This window comes from Melanostigma gelatinosum (genome assembly GCF_949748355.1).
Source record: "Melanostigma gelatinosum genome assembly, chromosome: 13".
NCBI classification, from domain to species: domain Eukaryota; kingdom Metazoa; phylum Chordata; class Actinopteri; order Perciformes; family Zoarcidae; genus Melanostigma; species Melanostigma gelatinosum.
This window is the reverse complement of record NC_136646.1, coordinates 12,530,408-12,557,881: the sequence shown is the minus strand read 5'-3', so window position 1 is coordinate 12,557,881 and position 27,474 is coordinate 12,530,408. Positions and strand designations below refer to the sequence as shown.

At 45.2% G+C, this 27,474-nt stretch overlaps 1 protein-coding gene across 3 annotated transcripts in view; it reads right to left on the bottom strand.

Annotated features, from left to right (window-relative positions):
• Positions 1 to 400: 400 nt before the first annotated feature.
• The window catches only part of znf385c (zinc finger protein 385C), a 113,701-nt gene continuing 86,627 nt past the window's right edge, over positions 401 to 27,474 (bottom strand). For 2 of the 3 annotated variants that reach the window (XM_079281364.1, XM_079281366.1), the window contains 8 exons: positions 20,593 to 20,735; positions 15,405 to 15,515; positions 11,364 to 11,583; positions 6,406 to 6,774; positions 6,081 to 6,268; positions 4,549 to 4,647; positions 3,963 to 4,079; positions 401 to 2,649 (listed from right to left, as the gene is read on the bottom strand). In XM_079281364.1, coding sequence (XP_079137490.1) covers positions 2,416 to 2,649; positions 3,963 to 4,079; positions 4,549 to 4,647; positions 6,081 to 6,268; positions 6,406 to 6,774; positions 11,364 to 11,583; positions 15,405 to 15,515; positions 20,593 to 20,735 — 1,481 coding nt within the window. In that variant the 3' untranslated portion in view covers positions 401 to 2,415. The remainder of the gene's footprint in view (positions 2,650 to 3,962; positions 4,080 to 4,548; positions 4,648 to 6,080; positions 6,269 to 6,405; positions 6,775 to 11,363; positions 11,584 to 15,404; positions 15,516 to 20,592; positions 20,736 to 27,474) is intronic. The other variant, XM_079281365.1, reaches the window with a different exon arrangement.

The window sequence follows — 27,474 nt, the reverse complement described above, 5'->3', positions numbered from 1 at the left end:
ATTTTTCCTTTCCCCGTATGCTGTACAGAGCCTACGATAACGTAATTTACTCTCCTCTATGATTGCAGTTGATTATGATACAGATAACAATAGCAACTCTGATAAAATCTCTATAGTTCCTCTATGATTTCTACATATAATTTGCGTTCTCTAGATTATTTATTTTAAGAAAGTTTCAGTTCTTTAGGTCAGAGTTCCCGCTGAGCGATAGAAACAAAGAAAAAGTGACGATTAAAGGCTGGCTGGTTCACTGAGTAGTGCGACTGTGGAGAATCACATCAGTATGGCCTCGCTTACCCAGAAAGACTTGGGGGGGGGGGGGGGGTCCCTTAAACAGAAATACACATACTGTTTGATCAAAGGTTTTGTAGAAGCACTAGCACTGGATGGCAATTACAGGGTTTTTACGACAGATGGCACTGCTGCATCACACACAACTATACATATTGCACAATGAAAGAATGCATAGGATCTGCTCCATTACTGTAATGCAAGAGGACATGATTTGGTGTGAGTGTTGAAAGAAGGATGATGTTTACACTCAGAGTCCTGATGAGACCATGCCAACAGTTCATCTTTGGCAGAGGGAGGGCTGAGAGTTAGTAGATATCCTGGGTGGGGGGGGGGGGGGGCAGCACGCGGGCATGAACTGCAATATGACAGTTGATGTTGCACTTGTGACACTTATCCCAACAACTTGTCTCTGACGTAATGTTGCTCAGTGGAAGTCATACAAAAGTCCTCCCGCGCCACTAAAAAGTGAAACGGCAATGTCATATGGCGCTGAAGCACCCTCTCCGCAGCGCGAGAGCAGCTATAAATGGAAACGGCTCGCGGGCCGCGAGCATCGAGCATCTGGGGCAGCACCGACAAGGACGGCCCCTCGTTTCAAATGGCAATTCAGAGTTGGCCCTTGGCTGTGTTGGAGTACATAATACATTGTTACAGGCGCGTACAGTATAGAGTAGATAAAGCCATCGACACACTGAAAACACATCATAAACATGAACATGCTGAATGTATTGCTTTGAAGTTGAGACTTGTCTTAGTTATGGACAAACCATAATGTCAACGATCCCAGCTGATTGTTGTTTTTTTCTTTCAAATTAAATTGATATGCAAAAACATACACCTATAGGGCAAAACGAAAGGTGAATATCAACACAATTTCCATTGCTTTTGTAAGTAAAATCAGTTTTAAGGTGCTTTTAATGTGGTTGCCATGGCACTGTGCTTTGTTCCCTCCCACGCTGTGCAACAGGATGTCAATCAAGAACTGGTTGCGCAGCCTCCCCACTCACTGTCATCCAAACGTTTCACTGATCTCTGAAATCCCATCAAGTCTTCAAGTTATCCATTGTGTGTTCTCAATGTGTGTGTGTGTGTGTTAGTGGACATGTTTGTGTTGCTCCTCATCATCAGCATCAGCATCATCATCAGCATCATCTCATGCTGAAGCGAGGTGACAGCGTGGTGAAGGAGGAAGGGAAGGAAAAAGAGCAGTCACGTGAGGATTGACATGATAGCATTTTGGGAATTTAAGACATCCATAGCTGCGAGAATGTTTTTGTGGCGCTAGCTTGGCGAGAAAAAAAAAATGACTCCAAAGACAGATTTGCAAATTGACACAAAGTCAAGTTGACAAGCTGACCTTTTCTGTGACCTTAATGAGCGCTTAATCCTGCGGATACAGGAAAGGCAAAAAAATAAATCTGGAGGGTTCTGACGATGGCTGTGACTCAGAGAGTAAAGTTTTAATATATGCAGGTTTACGTACCACTCACAGGACTGTTTGATAATCGCCATAACCAACATGAAACGTGACAGCAATTGACCTCAGATGGTCCTTTAAGATCGTTGATTGAAAACACTGATCAATGAGAGAGGTTTGTCCAGCCATACGAGGAGGCCTCCGGCACAGCTGCTTTAATTACCTATGACCCTCCCACCTTTCAGGAAACCCCCAAACCAAGAAGTTAAAAAAACGTTTTAAAAGAGCATCAAGTAAAGGGACCTTATTTTGTGGCAACCACACTAAACATACATCTAGACGTGTCTATATTTTTTCTCTAATAAATTACACAACAATATAATAATCCAAACCATGTTGACCCATGAAATGGCTATAAAAGCGGCCTCTGTGCACCAGTCACTGTCTGGAGGCCTGTCCTGCTCCTTAGGTCATGATAAGAGGAGCAGAAAGAAGGCATGATGGGGGATCTTGGCCTTTACGATAGGAACAGCTCTCAGGCCTAATGGCCTACGGAGCATCAGGACTTGTGCACTCTTTCCGTGTTAAGTCAGGCGGGCTGCATAGTTTGCGTGTGGCCTTTGTCACGTGGGTCACACTAAAGGAGGGCCTGGGGTTTGGTAAAGGGACGAGGGTGGAGCTTAATCAGGAAGTGGGTCAAGTCTTTAGTAGGGGGAGAAGATGAAGGGTGTGTGTGTGGCCCGCAGCGGCCCCGGGGCAGGCCGAAACAGTGCAGGGCCCAGGAAGGGGTGCTGGATGAAGGTGGTGGTGCCCACTGGGTGGCGCAGAGCCAGTGGGTTAGTTGCCATTGTGCACAGAGTTGGCTGGGTGAGGTGGGGGCTGGGCAGGAAGCCAGCAGTCAAGCTCTTGGTCAGCTGCTTCTGCAAGGCCAGTTTGTTCTGGAGAGGAACAGCAGGGGGAACAGTGAGAAGTGAGAGAAGACCACAGTGAGGGCAAACATGTTCACCAAACTCCCAAACGTAGAGGAATGCATCTGTATACGTTGCCCCACACGAAATACCACACATAACTGGACTCCTGATTGCTTTTTGCATCCTCTCTATCAAGGAACAAACTAAAAAGTTTCATGATACAAAGAGTCTGAGAAGAGGTTCGAGCATCGGAAATGAACGGAATCAACAGGCTAAGCTGATGTCCATCCATAGAGTTGCAAAGTGCGAGGTAAATGTTTCTAAGTTGTATTCAAACATGACCCTCAAAATGAATGAACATAAAAACTGAATAATTAAAAGGGGACGTATCATGACAACACACAGACACACAGACTGTGAAATAAGACAACCCAGTCAGTTGTTTGTGGGCTGTCTAGATCAGAAAACATGTGATTCAACCAGCCAGTCAGATTTGGCTCCCCTTCTTATGTCACATGCAGGCTCATTCGAATATAGCGGCCCCATCTGAGCAGCACCACCCACGGCTTCAGATCTACCTTTGCGAAGGTGCACCATATTTTTCTCACATCCAATCAGAGCAGACTGGGATTTCAGACAGACGGTAGGAGAAAAATAGTGTGTTTATTAAACATTAAAGCATGTAAACAGGTTCTAGTAGAAACCCAAAATACAAGTATGAACCTGAAAATGAGCACGTGTCCCCTTTAACAATCATGTGCGTTTATGTCATGGCTCCCCGTTTTAATGATTTCAGTTTTGTTTCTGAGAAATCATGTTTTGTCGGTCATTTTGGTGAATGCTACGATACCAATGAGCCTCAGTAGCCTTTGCTGTAGAGCAGCAAATTCAAAATGCTTCATCCTTGAATTTGTGAACAAAACACAATGTCATAGTTACTCAAATAAAAAATGGACCATGAACCCAAAAGCGAATTGATTCAAGCGGCAGATTGTATCATCACATTTCTCAACAAGCTATTCTTTAGCTTTATCATCTTGTTAATGTCATAGGATTTTAAGCTCTGTGGCTGGATGTTTTTACTCAAAGATCCATAGGAGTCGACATTTAGACATCCACAGCCTTGTACCTCTGACTTTTTACTTCAGAATCATATGTTTCAGAGAGTTAGAGAGGTAAATGAGTACACAAACCAAAAAGAAAGATCAGAACTATCCCTTTATTATAAACATTATTTCTTCATGCTCTCTGCTCAGCCCCCTGCCCTGTGGCCAGGCCTAAAGTTCAGCCATCTAAAGCCCCCCCCCCCCCCCCCCCCTCCAATCCAACCCCAGACTAACCTGCAAGGAGAGGGAGGAGAGGGAGGAGAGGGAGGTGAGGGAGGTGAGGTTGTACTGGCTGAATGCTTTCTTCATGGCAGACACAGCCACGCCTGCATAGCCACTCCATCTCACGGTCTGTAGGATGGAGGAGGAGGAAGAGCATGGGGAGAAGGAGAGATGGGGGGGGGGGTGTATATGGAGCAGGAGCAGAGAAGTGATTAATCTGGAGTGCTGATTCAGGCTGCTGATGTCAGAGCTGGTCAGTTTGGGAGAGCAGGACTACTGTGGACTAGTCTCCGGGGTAGGGAACAGTGTGCTTAACCTCTATGACAGTACAGGCACACAAGCATGCTGAGCCCCTGAGCTCAATGCAACAAGATCTGTGTGTGCTTCTTCACTGTATGTCTGCTTGAGCTGGGCTCAAACCAGTTAACTGTAACTGGAGATGAATTAAAACTGGGGTTTAAAAATGCATTCATTTACAAGCTGGACTGAATTTATTCCAATGTCGGCACATGTTCTGCTTGTCTTCCTCGAGTGTGTGTGTGCGTGCATATGTGCGGGACGGTGTTTTGTTTGTCTGTGTCGTCATGCTGAGACTTACCGCTAAGCTGGTGCTTGGCTGGCTCTTGCTGTGGGGGGTAAATTTGGGTTTGGGTGGTTTTCCGGCCAGCCTATCCTTGTGCCTTCTGCTATTCATGTGCTGCCGAGACCAGCAAAAATACAATCAGCGAGCTAACAAGCATCTGTCGTACCACAGTGGTACGACCGCAAACGTTATCTGGCGATTAATAATGGATACATGACACATCGAGTATGACTGAAGTCCACAGACATTACATCACTTTACTTTCTAGGGCTGCCACACACTCTCCTTCTACTGGCTGCGGTACTAACAGGCTTATGTCCTCCTGGGATAGAGGTTGTTTATGTAAGACGGGTGGAATGCATTTACAGGCTAAAGCAGCCAGGGTGCTCACACATGTCAGCATATCCTGTATCCTTCCATCATTCCACTGTAGCATACAGGCAAAGTTTCCAGGACAATCCCTTTACTCAGATGTCGTATTTAATGAACATCAAAAGGGGAGAAATTGCCTCCCGGACCTGGTTTGATGCCAACGTAACCAGACAATTAAATACAGGCGGCATTAGCAGCTTGCAATCTTGAGTGGCAAATGAATGCCTGCTCACTGAGGGGCTTTGCAGTTCGTCACAGCATCAGATGTTATCTGTCTAATGTAAAAATAAATAGCTGCTGCTGCTTGAATGTACTCAGCAGTCGCAACCTGCTTTCAATGGCTTCATTCACGTGGCTATAAATGAAAGCGCGGCTTTGATCTACGGCATCCTTCGTCGCAGTGACGCTAAAAGAGTCTTTTGGATTGTGTAAGGCCTTTGAAATCCCATTATAGATATTTATCATGTCAATACACAGCGCTTGTGATAGCTTTTAGAAGCGTAACGTTGGAGGTCAGTCTGGTCCAGGTTCAACGTGTAATATCTCTTCATGTGTACGGTAATTGCTCATCATGTGCAGGATGTTCTGTGACCACATCAGTGGAGGTGAGGTAATTACATGCAACATTTTCTCCACTTATCTGATGTGATTGGGCAACAGTGCTTTCCCCGACAGAGTCAACAGCGCTTCAATGCACTTTTAAACAAAATGATATCGGGTAAGCGACACTCTCACTTCGTATGCGGTGACAAATCTGCACGACTTCTCAAAGGCCCCCGCTTCCCTCCTCATCTTTCATTTCATGCAGCGCAGGAAGGAGAGGAAAGTCCCAGAGTGACAGCTCTTGCAGTTTTGTCCTCCGATTTTACTACTTTCATAGCAAAACAGTTCAGATCTCTTCTGTTGCGCGAAAAAGTCAGGTCATAAGTTTGGTACGTTGCCAGTGCTTCACATACACATTTCTGTCCATCACATTATTATACCACCTATCATTGGAATCATTGCAATGGCGCCACATCCACTAGTTTGTGCCAACTCTTGTCTTAAAGTTGACCAGTTTTTCTTTTACAAAGGCCGCTGACAAAATCCACAATGTAGACAGTGAAACATTAAATGGTGGACTCGACGTAAATACGCAATACAACCTAAATCTTCATGCTTCTTTTGACACTCACCTGGCTTAGCTGGGTCTCAGAGTTCACACAGATCTCACACACTTCACACTGATAGTTCTTGCTGGGCACCCCGACGCTGCCTTTGCTAGCCAGCCTCTTGCTCTTGCAGCCCGCACGAGCTGCCACCACCTTCCCCCTGCGCCGAGGCAGAACACTGTGACCTTCCAGCATCAGCTTGTGCTTTGTGCCTGGTGGAGAGAGTAGAGAGCTGGCAGGTTTGTAATGGTTCACAATTAAATAACATTACAGGCATTTATTTGGTGCTGAGCTGTCCAACCAACCAAATGTCAGTGCCAAATGTAGTCTTGAATTAAAAGGCCTTTACCACTGTTGTGTGCTTCCAGTTGGGAGATGGAGTTGACTGTGACTTTGCAGACAGGACAATGGAGGTGAGCCTTGCTGTTTTTGGGGTCCTTGTCCTCATCTGTTTGGGGATCCTCCTTTATGCTCGACGTGTCCGCATGGCTGCCTGACTCAGTGACGGGCCCCACGGCCTCGATAGCCTCTGGGACTTCGGGGGCGCTGGTGTCTGAGGCAGTCTCTGAGAGGTGTGAGGAAGGCGATGTCTGAGGAGGGGAAAGGGTGACCAACTCCACAGAGGAAACCTCAGACACTGGTGTCTGCAGAACTGAGCTGCCGGGACTCTCTTCAAGCTTTTCCTCCAGGTTGGCTGGTTCTTGGTCAGACTGAAGACCTGCATTAAAAAGGTTGAAATAGAGGATCACATCAGCAAGCTGTGGTTCATTTAAACCTGCAATAATTTGTTTGGCGAACGGAAAAAAGCTGTGAACGCAACATCGACATATTATCACCTTTTAAGCTGATATTGGGGAACTTATTAGCAGTTGTTTATTTCCTTTCCTTTCTTTGTTGTAGCTACAGGAAAAGTATGCGAAGGCTCACAGTGGTTTACAGTGATGCAATGAGGTTATTGCTTCAGGATTCCCAGATCATGGCATAGTGCCAGTGAGTGGGATTGAACCAAAACAGTAAATATATGCTAAACAATGAGCTAAAGTATGGGTAGTGAAAAAACGATATGACAAGTTATGTAAATGAATATGTTTTGGGTACTTTTTTGAGTAATTAGTGTTAATGTAATTTATTTATTTCAATACATAATATGTAGTTGTCCTCCCATTGTCCTCCCGAGGGACTCACACACTTCACCCCCAGAGCACTTTGCGCTACGCTCGCTGAATATCTCCGTTTCATTCAGTGTGCTTTCTCCCCGCACACATTCACAACCCTCTTCTATCCAACTCTGCTCCATTGATTTTCCCATTCACGTCTCAGAGTGAATTCATCATTGGAGATAAGGGTCTTCCTCTCTCATTCCCGTTAAAGAAAAAGAGCAAGATTAGACATCCCCCTCGCTGTAATGAGAGTGACCCCTGAGGGATTTGAGCTCCTCTGTTGGGGACGGGGGTTGCGGGTATATGATCCTGAGCTTATGTGAAAGACGGGGCCACCTGAGCACGTCTCTGGAGGAGAGTGACATTGATCAATTGACTTAGCTGGAACCTTACAGAGGAAGAGACATGGAGGCTGGTAGGATTCAAACCCTCAAAGATCCAAAGACTCAGATCCTGAAGGACCTCATTCAGCAAACAATCATTTGAGCTACCCCAGCTGAGGTTAAGATATTTATATTTTATAAACAGTAAAAAGATCATCAGTGAATCTTCTACTCTGTTACGCTACGCTGCTGAAATTATTGGTCCATTAATCAATCACTCAACAGGAATATTGATAATCATTTCAGCTATATATCAAGCAACAGTGTCAGTTTCATGATTTCTTTCTTCTTCTTCCTCCCTCGGTTCTAGCTTCCCCAATGTGAGGATTTGCTGCTATTCTCTTGTTTTATTATTGTGAATTAAGGGTGTCGCAATATACCAGTATTGACGTTAACCGTGCTATTTAAAAATGAAATACATGTTAATAACACACATACGATGTTCTGTAAATGATCCGTTGCCTCATATATTCTCTCCACTTCCCCATATTTGTATTTTGTGTGCAATAAAATAGACAAAGCGCACAATAACCAAAGTTGAGGATGATTTTCTCAACATTTTCACAGCCTAGATATCGCGACAACCTCGCCATCCTGATTTTTATTTTATCACAATGAGCATGTAGTGTAAATCTGGTATTGTGATAGCTCCATTGTGAGTTAAATCTAATCTTTGGGTTTTGGATTGTTGTTTGGACAAAACTATCAATACAAATAAAAAACACCTCTTAAACATTGTGAGTATTTAAGGAATTTTAAAGTCCGAAAAGACGAATTGCTTCATTGAAAACTAACCCACAGATGGGTTCGGGTTGATTATGGAAATTGTCCTGAAGGGAAGTTGTGAAAAGATTCTTGGTCAAACATCCTGCGGAACTGAAAATAATTTTGATAAATATCATTACACATCCTCCCTTTCTTTGTCTATTGCTGTCCCACTTGCTCTCTGACCATCAACATGATGAGAGAAACTGCCACCAAAATTGACAAACTGTCAGACCAAAGGCCAGCGTATTGGCAGTGCCGGCCTCTGCGGAGTAGAACTACACAGCTGAAAATGATGGATATTTGGCTCAATGTTATGCAGGCAATCATCAGTTTTCTTTAACCTTTTAACTTGAATATAATTAAATCCATGTTTTAACCGTCCAATTAAATACGACAGGCTTTTAGAGTGTAAACACATCTGAAGAGACCTCAATTCGGCACACTGATCCGTTGAGAACTTTAACCCAAGCCAAACAGCATTTGAATATGAATATCGGACTCATTATGCACATGCTCGCATATGCATTCAGACAGCGAGCACTCGGTTTAGCAGGCGAGCGCTGATCCAAGGCAGCCTCAGAACATAAACAACTTCCTGGGGGGGGGGAAGAAAAAAAAATCCTCGCTTTAAATCATCATTTCTATGATGACAGACCGAGTCCCCGTGAAGACGGTTTCCACAGCGGAGTAAATCAAAGCAGAGGGTGATTGATGCGTGTCACCATTGATGCAGGCCCTCTGTGTCTGGGCACCAGCCTGCTGCGCTCTCAACTCGCTCACTCGCTGTGTGCTCGCGCCCTCCTTTGTCGGTCTGGGACATGGTTTATAGGCATCGATTGGTCCCTTTGTGCGACTGAAGACGTCTCTGCTCTTTCCCGTCTTCCCCTCTTGTATGTAGGAACTCTTAATGAAAGAACATCTAGAGGAAGTCAGAGATGCTGTAAGTAGCTAAGAGTAAACGTACAACATATCGGCCATCCCCATCTGTGACGAGGTTGTGTTGGTACTTGAGCAGTTCAAGGTCCTGCGTTGTGGCCCTGTCATTCTGTTATTCAATTTATTTTATATTATACGTATGTGTTCTGCTATTTCTCCGCGACAAAGCCAAAATGACCAGGTCCATTCCACTGTGGCACTCGCCCCAAATAGACTTGCAATTTAGGATTCATAATTCGTTCTTGAGTACCTTAGAAAAAGTACTCTTTGAACTCCAGCCAGCAACTCTCAGTCGGTAGACGTCTAAATATGCATCGGTAGATATTTTAATGGAGCTGAAAAGGCTGCTCTCGTGGGTCTGGGTCTGTTTATTGTGAGTCAGACAGAGAGGAACAGCCGGCAGTTGTGTTATTGGTTCCTGATGGGAGAGACAATGTGGGCATTACCCTCCGACAGCTCCACCAGCCTTTAGTTTCATGGCAGACAGAACTCATTTCATAGAGTGTTAATTTGGTGCGCTTTTCCATTACAGCTTGGCATTGTGGTGCATGCCACCACTGGCTCGCACTGCTGCATTTCAATTTCACATCAGGCCAATCACACAATTGGGCTTATTAAAGAGTGTTCCTCCTCACAAAATGGCCTTGAAACTGATAAAAATATTCACGGCATAAAAACTAGCTATGACTTATCTCCGACCCCCCTTTCCCCCCATGCTCTCTCTCTCTCTCTCTCTCTCTCTCTCTCTCTCTCTCTCTCTCTCTCTCTCTCTCTCTCTCTCTCTCTCTCTCTCTCTCTCTCTCTCTCTATCTTATCTTTCATTTTCCACTCATCATCTCGTATCGTCTCCAGTGCTGCTTCCCTCTTTCAGAGCTCTCCTTTGCAACGGCGGAATATTAAAATGAGATTTGATGAGAGTGTTATCAGGCTCCCAGTCTTTTGTCCACTTTCTCCTTTCTGAAGGAGACGGTTAGTGCTCAAGGCGAAAAAGCGTGCATGTGTGTGCGTATCCACGTGCACATGAGCCTGTCTAAAGTACGAACTGTCTCCCTCTGCGCAGCACCTTCATATCTCCTCTCTGATATTCCATGTAGCATCCAAGTGCATTTTTGAAATTCTGCTCAGATAGTGATCTTCTGCGGGGCAGGGGAAGTGGAGGAGAGGAGAAGAAGGAAAGTAGACGAGAGGGAGGGAAAACTGCTCCCCTCTCCCATCACCTTGGATGGATGAATGAAGAGTGTGGACCCAGACGAGTGCAGCACGAGGAGGTAATGTGCTCACTCTGCAGTCAAAATGACATCGAAGCAATTCGTGCAGCCGTGTGTAAAGAAGTCAACATTTGTATTCTGCTGAAAGGGAACCAGTGCACTCCTCTTTCTTCATCAAAAGTTAAAATGTCTCTATTTACACCACCGATGTGAAAACAGCTGAACCGTTTGGTGAAATAAGATAAGTGCCTTTGATTTCTTTCAACTTTATTTTGACAGCCCCTGAAAAGTCTCACCACTATTTCGCTCCCTCTCAACTCAGCCAGCCAGCACTGTGTGCCATTCTTTTCATGCTGCACAAATACACCAATTCTGGTCCTACAACTACCCTCTCTATCTAACCGAGATAGATAGGAGAGAGCAGGGGAGTCAAGCAGTGGAAATTAGGAAGCAAAGGGGGTAAAAACGAGCCCGGCGAGGGTTCGATCGATCTCAGCCAGCCCCTTTATTTACACAACACCTCTTGCTCCCTGACATCCCACAATCCCACAGCTTCGGAGTCCACCATCCATCACAAGGCTCAGGGACATAGGGCCGGGTCAGAGAGGTTTTAGGGGTTTTGTGTGGGTTGAAATTGCTGATGTGTGAATGCACAGAAACACAGGATAGGAGGGCGAGAGGGTGAAGGATAAGGTGTACAGAAGATGTAATCTCGTCGAGTAGTGGACGGAGCAAAGGGACAGAGATAAGGGAGGCCAACATACGGAGGAGGAGGAGGAGGAGGATGGAAGCTGTCAATGATGTGAGGAGGAGGATAGAGGGATCATCAAAGGACGCTTTCTGTTTACTTACTCGCTCCCTCCACTGAGCTTGTATCCATGAGCGCAGGAAGAGCTGCCTCGGCTGTGGACGTCTTGCAACTGTCCCGATCTCGTTCCCGGTCTTTGTCTCTGTCTCTCTCCCTTCCTGTGGATGAGGCCTCCCCAGCTCGTCGCTGCCTGTTCTTCTGGGTCTCCATGGCTTTGAGCTTCCGGGCGTGCTTGTGGCCCTTATAGTGGGCCTCTGCTTGGTTCTGCAGGAAAATGAGAAAAAACAAAACAGGTTAGGAGGGAAAATCAGAAAGGAGTGTCTGACTCAATGTATTGTGTGGAGGACTAGAGCCCACGTGCAATGTTAAAATGCACGGCTGAATATTCGCTTGCAGGCATACGCAGGCTGCGAGGACGCGAGTCTGTTTCCACCTGATAACGGCGGGGGCACATTGGGAGGCCAGAGGTATAATTGCATGCGTAATTTGCAACAAGAGTGAGGATCCCATCTCCACAACTGTTAATGTGCACTGTGAGAGTCAGCCTCTGCAAATCCTACACACGTGGCAACACATAGACACATCTGAGACAAATCAGATGCAAAACACTGGCTGCGATGCAGCAATAAACACGTTCACACAAATTTCCCACCGGGTGGATGGAGATTTACCTTCACATTCTCATCATTCTCACGGTCCTGTTCAATCCGAGAACAAAGCCCCCCTGTTGTCAGAGCAAGCGCGGATACATAGGAACAGCAGAGAAATCAATACAGAGATCACTCATTAAAAGCTAAAACAACCTCCAGGGATCAGCTCTCATCAGCTCCCGGCCTCGATAGGACACAGTCATAGAGGGAAGAAGCAGAACTAAAACCCGCCGGCTAAATGAGGAGTTTTGTTTGAATTAAATCCAAAGTGTGAACAACTTAAATGTCCCCAAATAACACAGAACATAGAGACTACTGAGTAATATGGATATTTTCATACCGTCAATATTTAGGTGATAAATGGATTCAGGGTGAAGGATTAGGTATAAAATACCCTTTTTTTCGGAAGGGTGTTTTGGCATGTGGAGCTCAGTAATAAGTCTTTCTTCCAGTGCTGCAATGCTTCCTTCCAAACTCTCATCCAGATTTAATTCTTCCAAAAATAAATCATGCAAATCCTTGAGAAAACAAGTTGAGCAAAGGGTTTGGACTATATTTTGAAGGTCTCCTAAGTGAAGAATAAATACATGCACAAATTACAAAAGTTTCAGTCGGAGCAAAATGTGGATGTTTCTGATTACCTGAGCATTAACAATACATTAAGTCCCGGGAGCAATAAACAAGATTAGTGTCTGCTGTGCACAGATCCAAGGTTCCAGGTGCATATACATGCCCCCCAAACACAACCTCCAAGTCCCACATGTTAGCTTAGCTCTCATGTGAACACCAGCAGCCCGAGGATGGAGTTAAACATGTGCACCTCACATTAGCGAGCCTAATGGTGTGATATAGTGGCAGCCTATGAATAACGTGGCTGTCAAAGTGTCTGTAAAATACTTCAGCGCATCGTGCGACTGATCTGCCGTGAAAAGGCTAGATTAGCGCGATGTGACGAAATTCAGCCAGCGCCTTCTCCACCACCAGTCCCTCCGTCCAATTGAGTCTCAGTGGAGGCAGAGGGACAAGAAATGAGCTTTGGTTCTCACGTCACCATCCCGTCCAGCAGGGTACAGCACTCTTTCTAATGGATCCTTCACTGTCCAGTGATTAAGTCATCCTTCGGCTAAGAGTAAACACTGGACGATATCTGGTGCATAGTATTGTATTTAGTGGGCGTGGAACATGCCTCCCCCATATAGCTCTGAAACCTCTCTCCCAATAATGACTTGCTTGTAGCAAAAAATAGAACAAAATGAAGTAAGCAAACCAAATGGCAGATCTGTTTCGCTTCATGTCTTTGATTGTTGAAGTGCATGTTTCCCCGCAAGTCACTAAAAAGTGTAGGATTGGTGGGAATCATATTTTGCCTTTAAAACATTTGCCAGTCACAGTTGTCTCTGTGTGCTATGAATACATGCAGCCTTATTATGTTCTATTATGTTATCACAATGTAAGAATTTGAAATACGATGAACAAGAGGAAAGACATCAAATGAAAAAATGTATGCAGGTACAAGAGTCGAAGACAAACTGAAAACTCTCAAACACACACACACACACACACACACACACACACACACACACACACACACACACACACACACACACACACACACACACACACACACATACTTCTTGAAACAACATTCAAACAACCTCAAGCCCTTTTCAGAAGCCATTGGCAGACAAAATCCCTCACATGTCCTTGACTGTTAATGAAAGTAGAAAAAACCCTGTTTAGAACAGAAATACCGAACACACATTCACATGCAAAATGCCTCGATAGCAACACGTCCTCAAACCATTTCATTTCCTTTTCTGGATTGAAAAGGTTTTTTTTATCTTCACAGCAGAAAGGGCCAAGGCAACCAGAGGACCCTTGGCTGCGCAGGTGTTCCTCGAGTGTGAAATTAAAGAAATAAGTTGCCGTTTTGGGAAATATGTTTCATCATCTTCATCATGACATATGGTGATAGTGATGACAAGACTCTCGGGAGTTACTTTATTCGACCAAGAAATAGTGCGGCACACGACCCCCTATGAAACCAGGTTCGTTTGAAGGTGCAGTTAGGTCTATTTTGTCACCTTTGGACGGAGCCAGGCTAGCTGTGTTTTCAGTCTTTGTGCTAAGCTAGCCGAGCCAGCTGCTGACTTAACATACAGATATGAAAGTGGTATTGATCTCTCATCTCACTCTCTGCAAAACAATTAACAAGCGTATTTCCCAATATGTCAAACGTGTCATTAGAAAACACATACGTGTTGTCAGAATTGCACTCTTTTGCACCTGTACTCACACCAAACAGTGATGTCACAGTGCACTGACACACCCTGGGGTGCACCTTTATATCACTGCAGGTAGGTGACCAGTTGAACCAATGGAGGTCAGCAAAAACAAGATTTTCAGCTGCTGTTAAATTGCTCTTTAAGGTCGATTTGTGCTCTACTGAGCAACAGAGAAAGCTTACTTTTTCCCCCTTTGAGAATTATGCGTAAGGATAACTTGGTGTGCAGCGGCAGGGAATGGGATTTTCTCTATAATGGGTGAGCAGCACCCCCCCCCTCAGCTCCCTGTCCCCTGTGCCTCCTCAGCCCTTCTTTGAAGATGGAGTCCAGAAAAAAAAGCGTGTCTCTGTGTGTGTACTTTACAGTGCCAGACGAGACGTCTTAAGGCCTTCTGGACTATTATCTGTTTGTTTATGTGAATATGCATGAAATGTCAGGGGATGTTTGCCTGTGTGTCGATGTGTATGTACGCGCGTGCTCTCGTGCGCATGTTTGCCAGCCTACAGTATTGTGTATATTTGTGTGCGCGTGCTTGGAGTGGCAAGGATGGGAGAAACGGAACGAGGAGCCGAGACCGCTGCTTCCTGCTGTGGCTGCTGATTGTCTCTGCTCTTCGCTGATAAACGACAGCTCTCCCTGCTGTCTAATCCCTCACACCAAAAACAACAGACGCACAGATTCCACTGAAAGGGAAACTTTCTACTTTTTATTTTCTTTTTTACACATAACTAGAACATAAACAAAATGAGCAACTTTAACATTTACATAAATTTACAGAAAGGGCTCCGCTTCCCGTTTTTTGTTTTGCATATATACAGACGCAACGATTTGCTTATTCACACACACACGCGCACACACACACACACACACACACACACGCACACGCGCACACACACACACAGTGGGGATGAGAAGGGCTTAAGTAAATGAGGGGCGGCCATATTTTCAAAAAGCAACATTCAAGAAGATTGCAGAAGCACAAAACAAAGCAATTATTCTCTCCGAGTATGACACACTTTTTGGTACAGATTGCATTGTTGTTGTAAATCACACAGTCTGCCATTTCGTCTATTTCTCTCTTCTTGTCCCACAAACTCTCTATATTTCTCATAAACACCAAGGCACATAATGCCACTAAAACATGTCTTACCGTCGAGTTAAAGCGCAGGTGGCAAATGTTGCAGGAGATAATCTGTTTCTTCTTGAGGGGCTGAGGGACACCAAATGTGTGGTTGATCACTGCCTTCTGGACAGGGTCCATCTGGTGGGGCAGAAAGAAAAGACCAGTACAAACCACGTCAGTTCCATCAAATTCGATTTTCCAAAATGGAGAAATGTCACAACTCAGATGTGAGGTTATTCCCCAGACAGACACGATTCAATCTTCGGTGTGGCCATACTTTTATATCCTCTAGTGCAGCGGTGGGTGGCCATCCTTTTTTGATGTAATGTAAAGAAAAATAGAAGGAGTCACAGGGCAACAGTGAATGTGTAGTTTTGAACCAGTTAGCAGAAATAGCCACTTAAATGATTTAGCTACAGCAGAAAGTAATGGGGAAATAATGTTATTTGTGATAAATGGTGAATATTTGGCACCAATATTGAGAAATATATTGAGGATAGACAGCTAATCCCTTGTAGAGATGAAAGTTGGCCAGCTAAAACAAATGCAGTCTAATACATCAGTCCTGAAATGAACACTGTCTTCGCAAAGGTTAAAATGTTCAGTTTTTGTTGAATCTGTTTTTACAGAGGTGATGTTTCAACTGTATGATCATCTTGCTGCTGGATGTGTGTACCTGATAGCTGAGCAGATTTACTGCATGAATCTGGAAAAAAAAATGAAAACTTCACTCAGTGAATTCGCACGAGATTGCATGACCCTGTGATGTGAGGGGACTATCTCAGTTTCAACTTTCCAACTGCTTCTACTCTTTTCATCCTTTATTAAAGTATAACAGGGAGCAGATACTGTGATGGAAAAAATTCCATACCCGCTTTTTGCACGAGTCTTTTAATGCGAAAATAAAGAATACCGAAAACCAGAGGTAGTCTTTTTCATATTTCTTCTCTGCGCAGAGAAGGTTCAATCATCGCAACAGAATGTGTACAGTCTCAGTTTAAAGTGAACGCGCTTTCTTCTTCTATACAGAAGGAGCAAAGGTGGGGGGGCCAATGTTACGTTATGTGACATTTTGGTCTCAGACTGCGAGAAACAACCATGAAAAGCAAACGGCCAGCAACGGAAACAAGCGGCCAGACAGCCTTGGCGCTGGAACATTCTCATACAACACAGTTACAGGTATCTTTGCGCGCCGGCATCCACCACAGAAGGTCTGCAGTTGAATGGCAATGACACGGATGATATCACTACTCCCACACAATTTCTTTATGATTCGTCAAACATTTGTGTCCTATTTCTATAAGACATATTTTATGTAAGCGCCTATGAAAGTCTGAGGGACTACTGGATTTAATGTCACTTTATTGTGCACCCCAGTACTTTTGTGTGAAGCAATAAAATCGGAAGAAAAAACGATTGTGATTTCAGCAAATCTGTGTCCGTTAGCTGTTGGTTCTTGCAGACACAGTAAAGTCAGGAGACGTTCTACTGGTGTGGAATCCTTTCCGCTGTGTGTGACTGGTCACTGTGTTTTGATAATTATTAAGATGTGTGTCAGATTCCCTCTTCACTCATGCATTGCAGGCAAGTAATCATCGGGGTTATCCCTGCTTTCACAGGGCGGAATGCATGAATAGAGCTCCACCTCTTTTAATTCAACATCCAGACCTCAAAAATGGGGCCGAGCCAAGACGGGCCCCATGCTGTATTAGTCACAATGCACTGGTGTCCAACAAAACTGAAAACAATGGCTCCTAAAATTGTTCTTTCTGACATAAAAATGAACATATGATGCAAGTTTAATAGAGAGGTACACCCACCCAGGAATTTCCCGTAAGGAGTATTCAGAGATCTGCTGGATGCCTATGATCTTTGCTGCTTCAACGATGCTGTTGAGTTGTGGCTTTCACTTCCATCGGCTGGAGTTATACTTCTGTGTTAAGCGGTTACACTGTACCTGTGCACATGCTTTTGCAAAAAATGTAACTGCACGTCAGGGCTACAAGCGACAATGGTTAGGACTAAAATAATTCTGATTGCTCAGCTTAAGGTGCTTGTGTTTTCTCATTCAACTTTCAGATTCCTTTGAGAGATCGTTGAGAGTGAATGAATTTGCAGAGACAGAGTAGTCTTCTGTTTTTCAGGAACACACATCTAGCAGAGCCGTTGCACTGCAGATGGATGTAGCTCCTGTTCTGAGTATGCATGTAGCCCCCCCCCCCCCCCCCCCCCCACCACCATCGCCCTGTATCACAATGTACATACAGTTACTGTGGCGAACATAATTCAAACATGATAGAGGCTGATCATGTACTGTTCATGGTGAAGTGATATCAATCTGATGCTCAACTTGATAGCGGTATCTATGGGGCGACTCCTGTTAATCTCTTATGTAGACTCTAAATTCAGCTTCAGTCTTTTTCTCTCCAGACAGGCTCTGCAGGATATGTAATATTGTTCGAAACACGACTGCATTGGCCTGTTGCTGCAAGCCTCACTACAGCTTGTATTCAAATGCAGTTAGAGTTCATTGTAATCCCAGTTATGTGACTGTCTAATACATTATGAGTCAGTGCAGCGCAGAGGGAAGCGTTTGGAGAGGGTTTTGGGCAGACTAATTCAATTTGAACCGTCTGTAAATAGATTGCAGACAGTCCCAGAACGGCGTACTATAAACAGTCGAGTGAAAGCCGGGGCTTCATTCGAAGGTCTGCATGCCACAGCTGATTTCATTGTGGCACCCTTCAGCCTGGTATCGCATATAACAATCATCTTAGATCGCTTTCCAGGCTGGCCCGGGGTCCTGGCCCGGTCCATTCCTCTGCTCGCTTTGGCAGAACAGTGACCGCAGAGAGCGAAGCACTCACACAGAGTTAGACCGCTCACTGGATCTACACCAGTGGCACTACAGACAGCCTCAGAGATCAAGGAGCGTTGGTGTATTGATGGCAGTCAGGAAGACGCGCTGCCTTGATACGGATACACAAGCCTGAACAGCATCAGATCCCTTCGTACCACGCAAAGACTTGTGCCATGTCCAAGGCAGCTGCCTCTCTGCAAGAGTGGAGTCTGTTTGCTACCGATTCCTCAAGAAGGCCAGGTGTGAGAGGGAATATAAACACACCTGCCACTGAAACCTCCACGCTGAAGGGCTCTCCCTAAGGGCTATATTTGCCTTTGTTGCTTTATTTTGGCCTCTTCTGCCTCACTCAAAGCCACCTCTGGGAGCAACTGAGTTTTCCCTTCACCGGCCAAAGCCTGACTGTTGAAACCTAGCTCTCCCACTCCTGCTGCCCTCTGTCCGCCTCAGCAGGGCAGGTTGCACACAGCTATTTGTTTTAGGAACCAAAGAATGTGCCCATTGTCCGTCTGTAGCCATCCTGAACCAACTGCTATAAATGAGTCTTTTGTCCAAGCCCTCCGTCCTCCCCCGCCATCCTGGTGCAGACAGAACTTATCCTGCGCCTGGGCGGCTGAGACCATGATGGGGCTTAATGGTAGGTAGAGAGAAAGAGGGAGAAAGAGACACACAGAGAGAGGGGGGGGGGATGTCAGAAGGGACACCAGGGGAACCGGAGGATATTTAGTTTTGGAGACAGGTGCATTTATCTTCCCCCCCCCCTGCACACGTAAAGGACATGTGCCTTATCAGGGCTAAGAGAACCCGGGGCTCCCCGTGGAATGGACTTTGTGATTAATGCCACGGCTGCGCTGTCAGACTGTGTGTTATGGAGGCTAATAATCAGCTCCTCCCGGGACTGAAGCGACACTGATTTGACTTTATTTCCACAGTTATCATTTCTGCATTATGGTTGTGGTGCTACACTGCGAGTTGTATTCTACTGTATATAACAATGGCTGAAAGACTGAATATCATTGCAACTCTGTGAGTATGATTTTATGCATTCATTAATATTCTTCTGCAAGAAAGCTTTTCCAATATGAATGCTTTTGTTTTTTTTCTAATCAAAGAAGCACGAGGCCTTCTAAATTCTCGAATATATCAGCTGTGGGTTGCCAGGAATTCTTTTTATCAGACAACATAAAGGAACAGAACTGCAAGACCAAGACGTTGATTTGAGAATAAAAACAGCAATTTCCTGGCTGAAAACATAAGCATTACACAGACAAAACACTGACCAGAGAGCTGCCCTACTGCCTCCACCACTAATATAAATACATGAGTGTGCTAGAGGAATTAATGTTGCCATAAAGCAGGTTGGAGACCCCCTACATACACACATTCACATCAGACAGCACACGTTTATCCACCCCCTCACACATAAAACCAGCCAGTAGTCTGTGTGGCCCTACTTCTCTCTCTTTCAACCTTTTTCCCGCTCGGTATGAAAAGGCGTAAAGTGTATGCTGGAGCGAAAGCTGTGGCTTATGTTTCATTTACAGACCACGGAACTGGAGATGGTTTCACAGTGTGCGATGAGTGAAGCGAAGACACACACACACACACACACACACACACACACACACACACACCCCCTTGTGCACAAGCACAAGCGTGTCAAGCTAGGATCAAAGAAATCAAAGAAGTGCCTACACACACATACACACACAAACGACAATGGGTATAGCGCTGGTGAGTAAAGGATCAAAGATACAGGCTTTTAATTCCAGGCACAGAGGCGAGGGAAGCACCGAACTGTTTGTTGCCGAGGCTTGGAACCAAGTAATAAGAGTCTCATCTGTTGAGATGCTGATACACTGAGGTGACAACTGGACTGCTCAGAGGTGAAACACTGCTTGAATAAAGATTCGCATCCCAAACTGAAGGTAAAGGCCCTGCAGGGACAGAGGGAGAGTTTTGGGGGACGAGTATTTGAGGCTAAGGTCTGGCAGAATAGCATTAGGACATGGTTTTATAGCCTTTATACCTCTCTCACTGATCATGAGGTTGAATGTTGACACTAAATTTATGAAGTATTTGGATCACAACCCCGACCCATAAAACTAAGGTTGTTCCTGGCTCAGAGTATTAAAAACGTTAATGCGTTTGTTGGGGGTTGACTTGGGGATTTTTGATCAATAGCATTGTTGCAAGCGTGTGCAAGATGAGAAAAGAACATTTTTTACAAGATATTTTGTCAGTCTTTGCTTGAGACCTTAGTTGTTGGAATTCCTAGAGGATAGATTAAGTGGCTCCACTTTATCTATTTGCTATTTTCCATGATATCAGGTGCCAAAGAGCCATCGCACTCACCGTATTAAAGTTAGGGAAGAGGCTGAGTGGGGAGGATCCATTGAGTCTGAAGGGCAGGAGGTGTTTGAGGTCGAGCTGAGGCTGCAGGGGCCGTCCCGGGATGGGGAGGGAAGCCAGAAGGGGTCTGCCCTGGGCCGACGTACCTGGACAACACAAAGAGATGGATGTGAGAAGTTGCAAAACAACGGGACATGTTAACACAGGGGGCCGTTTCTGTCCCGGTGTGATTGTAGGAGTAGAACTGAAGGCTTCCAAAAGGTCAGGTGCTGCACTCAGAGGAGGCCTGACTTTGATTTATTTGGTACCAGAGGCACCATTACACCTCCAGCTGACATCCGACACACATTGTACAACTCAAGTGTGTGTGTGTGTGTGTGTGTGTACGCATGTGCATGTGCATGTGTCTGGGACAATACGGTGTGTGTGTGTTTCTCTTCTTATGCAGACAATAGGAGATGTACACGGGCACTTTTACTGGAGACTTAATACTCCCATCACCCCAATTGCCCAGGCTGATCCCCCAAGGACAAACCACCAGTCTTCATGTGCGCACGCGCACACACACACACACACACACTCACAAACACATCATTTAATTACTGATTTATTGGCTCAGGAAAGGTGCCTGTGCGAGGGGAAGATGGGAGATATCGGATTTCAAATGGACCAGGGATGAAGAGATTTCAAATTTTCCGCTTGGCTGCGTTTCAGTGGACCAGTGTGCTCACCGGTGCACAGGCACTTATCCCAGCACCAGGATCAATCATCAGTGTCAGCTGTGGGTCACCGTGGCCACCACCAAAGCATGCCTATCATGTAAGCCCCCCTGCAACATACACACACACACACACACACACACACACACACAGTGAGGAGGTAGTACTTGATACTTGACGTGATAACGCAAACCACAGACAAAAAAAGCAATCACTGACCTTATGATGACAATAATACCAGCGGCTTAGAAATACAGAAAAACATTGGCCAAAAAAAAGCTTCTTCTCAGGAAAGGGGAGGGAGACAATGTGTAAGATTTCAGAGGCCGACGGTGGGAGAAAAAAGGTAAAGGTAACGACAGAAACACTGGTGTTGATATGATCTTCTATGATACTTTTTGTTGTTGAAATAAAATTACATTATAACAATGAGAAAAGAAGAATACAACAGTCTGAGAAATGTTGGATTCATTCATGTCGTGCGGCACATGGAACTCAAATCGATAGAAATGTATGCATTGCCCCATGTCTATAACATGTATGCACGATAACACTGCACTAGCAACTCGTGTCACGAAGTTGAAAAAATCTTAAACTGGATCTTCTCTGAATCTAAACCTGCTCACAAATACAACCCAATTTTGAGGTTAATTAATTGAGACACTTTGTCGGGCGGACATATCATCGAGAACTCACTTTGTCAGCGCTTGTGCACATACATTTGGGTATCTGCAACACACAAACTGTGAAATAAGACGACCCAGTCAGTTGTTTGTGGGCTGCCTAGATGAGAAAACATGTGATTCAACAAGGCATTCAGATTTTTCTGATGAAAAGATCCTTTCTAAAAAAAGCCGACTTTAATTATAAGTCTGCTGCCTCCACCATGAAAACCAAGTGCACGATGCACCCATCCACTATCTCACCCTTGCTGCTGTATGTGTGAAGCACAGACCAGAGGGAAAGATGGGGAAATCTGTCAGTAGTCTGGCCCATGGCTTCCTGCGGCTTGGCAGGATTGGCAGCTATGGCGCGGGGATGTATGGTTGTTGGGTGGTTGGCCTTAAAGACTCGAGCTCTGAGCATATGCTCCTCAGTGCCGGGCTCAGGCCTGCCTTTTGCCATGTGTGACTCCCCTCTGCTGTTTGTCTGACACCCAAAGAGATGCAGCAACGGTTGGACACAGGCAGCCTACAGACACGTGGGCAGCAGCCGGCGGGAGATCGCTCACACACTCAGCGCACATACACATTCACACAGAAAACGAGGAGAAGCCGAGTCGACTCTTGGCAGGGCTATCGGAGAAAAGGCTGGGCTTGCAGGGACGACGGTTATCAGCCGATAGTGCTTCCCCACATCTCCGAGACTCCCCAGGCAGCTTATTAAATCAGGTCCTGGCTGTTTGCCTCTTTGGATGATAACGCTGTCACAGAGGCACAGCCCGAATCCAGGCATGTACAACAGCGAGCGAAGGCGTGTGTGTGTACGCTTTGCTTGCATGTACTAGACCAGTCTCACACGCACGCACACACACACACACACACACACACACACATACACACACACACACACACACACACAAACGCATACAAACAGAACTGCCTACGCACAAATAGCTCCCAGGGCAAGAAAGAAGTCAATATGAACACAGTCACATAACATGCACACACGCACTTGGCACATATTGTGTGGGATTCCGGTCGGAGTACACTTTAAAGCAAAGCAACATGCATTTTTCAAGCGCATTTCTTGTGTTTTTTCAATGTGTGTGTGTGTGTGTGTACATTAAAGGAGGAAGGATGGCTTATTTCAGCCTGCAGCCCCTGATAACCTCCTCCTCTCACACTGCGTCATTTTCCACTCATTTAATGTTGTGTGTGTGTGTCTGCACTCTTTCTGTCCATGTCTGGGTCGAGTCTTAGGTTTATTTATGCCTCAGTTGTGGTCCGGGGTCCAGACAACCACTGGCGGTTGAGGCAAGGCCTAAAACCAAATGTCCAGTCTCTCTCTCTCTCTCTCTCTCTCTCTCTCTCTCTCTCTCTCTCTCTCTCTCTCTCTCTCTCTCTCTCTCTCTCTCTCTCTCTCTCTCTCTCTCTGAGATGACTTTTCTAACGGATCTGACTGTCTCCGCCAGTCTCCGCCAGCCTCTCCCCAGGCAGGCCTCCTCCTCCTCCAACCATCACAACAACGCATTCCTCCCTGTCATGACTCACTGGGCTTTGTTACACAACAGCAACCGTCACATCGCATCTACTCGGATGTTTGTGTGGTGCATCCCAGCCACAGAATTTCAATTATTTTCTTCTTGCACATATGAGAAAATAATGAATTCCAACGTTCACAAGCAAACATACTGAGCCTTCTTTCCTCATTCCTCTTCTACTCTCACAGAATTAGACATTCAACATTTAGGCCTTCGACTGTAATTCTCTTGTCATCACTCCAGTGGGTCCCTTAGGTTTCTGACAAATTGCCTTTTCTCACATCTAAATACCTCCGCCCTGCCCCCGTGCGCTGCGTATCCCTGCAAAGTGCTGCTGAGCGGCACAGGAAGGAGAAAAGCAGAGGAGAGAAAACGGCCTTTCTATTTGTGGCCCAGTGTAATTATGTGGGATAGATGCTGGCAGAGCAGGGTCTGGGAGTTGGTAGAGTTGATCTGCACCTTCTTTTTCCTTCTAACTGTTATAGCCTCTCAAAAAATGCCCCGCAATTTGTCTTCGTATGATCTTGCTTAAAACTGGTGCCTTTTCGAGATTTCGAGTCCTCCAGAAAAGACCGGGATCAGTCGTTTGAGCAAGAGCCCCAATGCGACATATATTTAGGCATAGACTGTACAGACAAAGTGGACATAGTCACTGTGACGTCACCCATTGGTTTGTGGACGACAGCTTTGAAGCCTCGAGTATGGCATTTTGGCTGTCACCTTTTGTCTTTTTTTCAAACAGGAAGAATAAGTCTTTTCCGGAAATGAATTTTTTCAACAACTATAGTTCCAATAGTTGTAGACTCCAGTATGACAGAACTCCCTTTGTCGTCATTCGTGGCGCTCAGAGAATGAAACATCACTGAAAAAACAAGGACGCTGTACCACTGCTGGCGCTGTGCCCTTGTGAATCCCTGAGGACGCGCATGACTTTGGATATACTGTTGGTATAAAAAGACAAAAGGCTGCTGTGTTGAGGTAAAGTAACATGCAAGACCAAGTCCTACAACAACCACAACAGAAGGAAGTCAGAATAGAATTTGTATTATGCAGTTTTCTATATAGGGCCGAAAGAAAGCATGGTGAAATCCTTTGTGCGGGTTTCATATAATACACCAGAGGAGGAGTTGGCTGTGTCTTCTAGTTTTGAGTTATTTTTTTTCTCGGTAAATTGATTGGCGGGATAGAAGCTGTTGATTTCTGTAAGGGCATTATTCACCACATCTCTGCTGCTCAGCTGTGAGTGCCTGCCTGCTGGGTAACAGTTGGACTGTCAGATAGACCTTCTGATCTGATTATCCAGCCGGGATAATGAATATCTACACATCTAAACTTGAATATGTATGAACAGGGAAATTTGCAGGGAAAATTGCTGACCGGTGAAATGATGAGCACTAAGCGCAGGCACAATGCGAGCATAATCACTCTGCACCATGTGGATGATTCTTTCGTCAGTTGCCAAGTACACATAATAACCTCTTTTTGATGATGTTTAGCGCGGTCCTCATATGCCAGTTCCAAAATGTGCGTAGACTCGAGTCCTGACACGCACACTCAAGAGTCATGACACGATGATGCTCATTGTGCATCTGCCGCGCTGTTGCCACACTGTTTCAACATCCCCCAACCACCCCGCAAACTTCAGCCGCTGCCCTCTGATGGGCAACTACAACCCTACGCATAAATATAGAACTGGAGCCTTTTAGTTACAATAACCCAACCAACGGAGGCTTTTTTTCGACCGAGGTATATGAAATAACCCAAGACATGCTATGCATACAAATGGCTTCCTCAGACGCGCTGCGCCTGGAAATTGTAAATTGGCCTCATGGTGTATTAGAGACTCACGGCCGTTTGAGGGCATGAAATGACATTGCTCATGCCTCTGGATATACTCCACTGAGAGACAGAGAGAGAGAGAGAGAGAGAGACAAAGTGGGAGGGAGAGAAAAGTGACTCCTAACAGCCAATTAGCTTCCGCTTGATCAGGAGGCGGTGCGAGGGCCACCGTGGGAACCATTACAGCACGGAGGGAGAACATTAAGCACAATCAGTTTTCATTAAAAACTGCAGCTTTTTATTCCTCTCCATCCCCAGCCATTCCTCCCTCAGTTCTTTTCTCCACTGCTTCTTAAAATATGAAGATAATCTGCAGACCCGAGTACAATAAAATAGGGTGCGACAGGACTGATTCGATGAAACAGTGCAGAGATGATGAAAGAACTTAATTTAGCCCCCAATTAGGCCAATTTGATTGGTTCAGATGCACGAAACAGGCAAGAATTACATGCGTCTCTACAACGGCAGTTATGATCTCATCGTGATGCATATACAGTTACTCTAAACATGAGACTCAAACCTGGAAAGTGGCCAAATAAATACATTACTCAAGCTGCTTTTGCATTCAAATTGAGCTTTTTGAAAAAAAAAAAAATTGTTTGCAAGCTACTTCCCTGCTTCAGTTGAGAAACGTAGATTATTCTGCAATTTAAAAGAGCAAAGAGCCCTTTTATTCTACCCTCCCTCCTCTCCCTCACTCGTTTCCTCACCTTAAAGCCTTTAAAGTTGTTTATTTGAATCATTTAGTTTTTCTGGGTCACTCAACATGCCGTGCTGGCTGCTCTGCGACTCTGTGTGTAGTGGGGTGTGTAAGCTGTGGGGTGTGTAAGCTAATGACTGTGTGCGCTGCACATGGCAGTTTGTATTCCGATGTGTGCGCGGCAGACAGATACAGTTTATTCGGTAAATATGCGGAAGGAATATTTGAGCAGAACAGAGCGAGAGGAGAAGAACAGAAATCGAAAATATCTGCATGATAAAAATGTTACCGATAATGGAGTCAGTCTCTAATAACGAGAGGAGTTTTCTTATGAGGATTATATTTAATCTCAGGACTTCCTTTCTGGAAGCTTTTTGAAGGTAATCTCAAATATGTGTAGTTGTGCCCTCCTTTCTTTTCCTTTCCCCAGGATTGCAGGAGGTGGCAGATTGCTCCGTGTGGCCTGATTATATGCAAGGCTAAGCACAGTTTGCCTCCTGACTGAAAAAGGAAGATGACTTCATAACTTCTCTTTCACATGCAGCTTTGGAGGAATTATACAAAGTCAGACCCTGAATCGGTTTTGTTTACCTCTCAGTCAACCGCCAAAATATTCCCTCTACTCGGTCAGGCTTCTGCTCTCCTGTTGCGTCGGGTACAGTTACATCATTATTCTAGCGCTTTGGTAATGACAGACGACACAATGCGAAGAAGTGAATACAAGTATATATAGAGGCTAGTTTACAGCTTATAAATCAAATATGACCTGACGTTGAAGTTTAAATGAGATCAATATTCAGCCTCTGGCTTCAGCTGTGATGCTTCCTCATCAGAGGAACATATCAACCTTTGCCTGTTATCCGCATTGATAAACAACAAGGTTAAAATTGAATTATGGGAAGTACTGTTCACCGAGAGAGGTTCCAAATGACCCTGCCATTGCCGTCTCTTTTCTTACTGTTATAAAGCAACACATTGACATTAATAGTTTTACATGAAAAGATCAGATTTGAATCATTTCTAAATTCGATATTTTACCTCAAACTACAGAGCAGATTTCAGCGGTATGTTTGGGTCGATACATTGTTTGGCTCAGCAGTGAGTCGTGGCAGTCCGACGGTGGTCGAGGGAACCTCGTAGAGATGCTTCTTCTCCCGGGCAGTGTCTATAATGAGTTCTGTCAGGCAAGCAGCGAACAGCGCGCTGCTACCGAACCCAACCTGAGCAGAGGCAAAGCCCATCTGTCAAGCTGAGACGATAAGCCTGGAGCCACCCAGAAACAAATTGCTCAGCTTCCCCATTGCGAAGCCCTGCGAGGCAAACGGCTACGGGCGGGCAACAGAGATGCCACTTACTCCTGATGCTACACAGGCAAAAAGAAAAAAAAGAGGAGAAGTGGAAGTATCAAACACATTAATCTACGC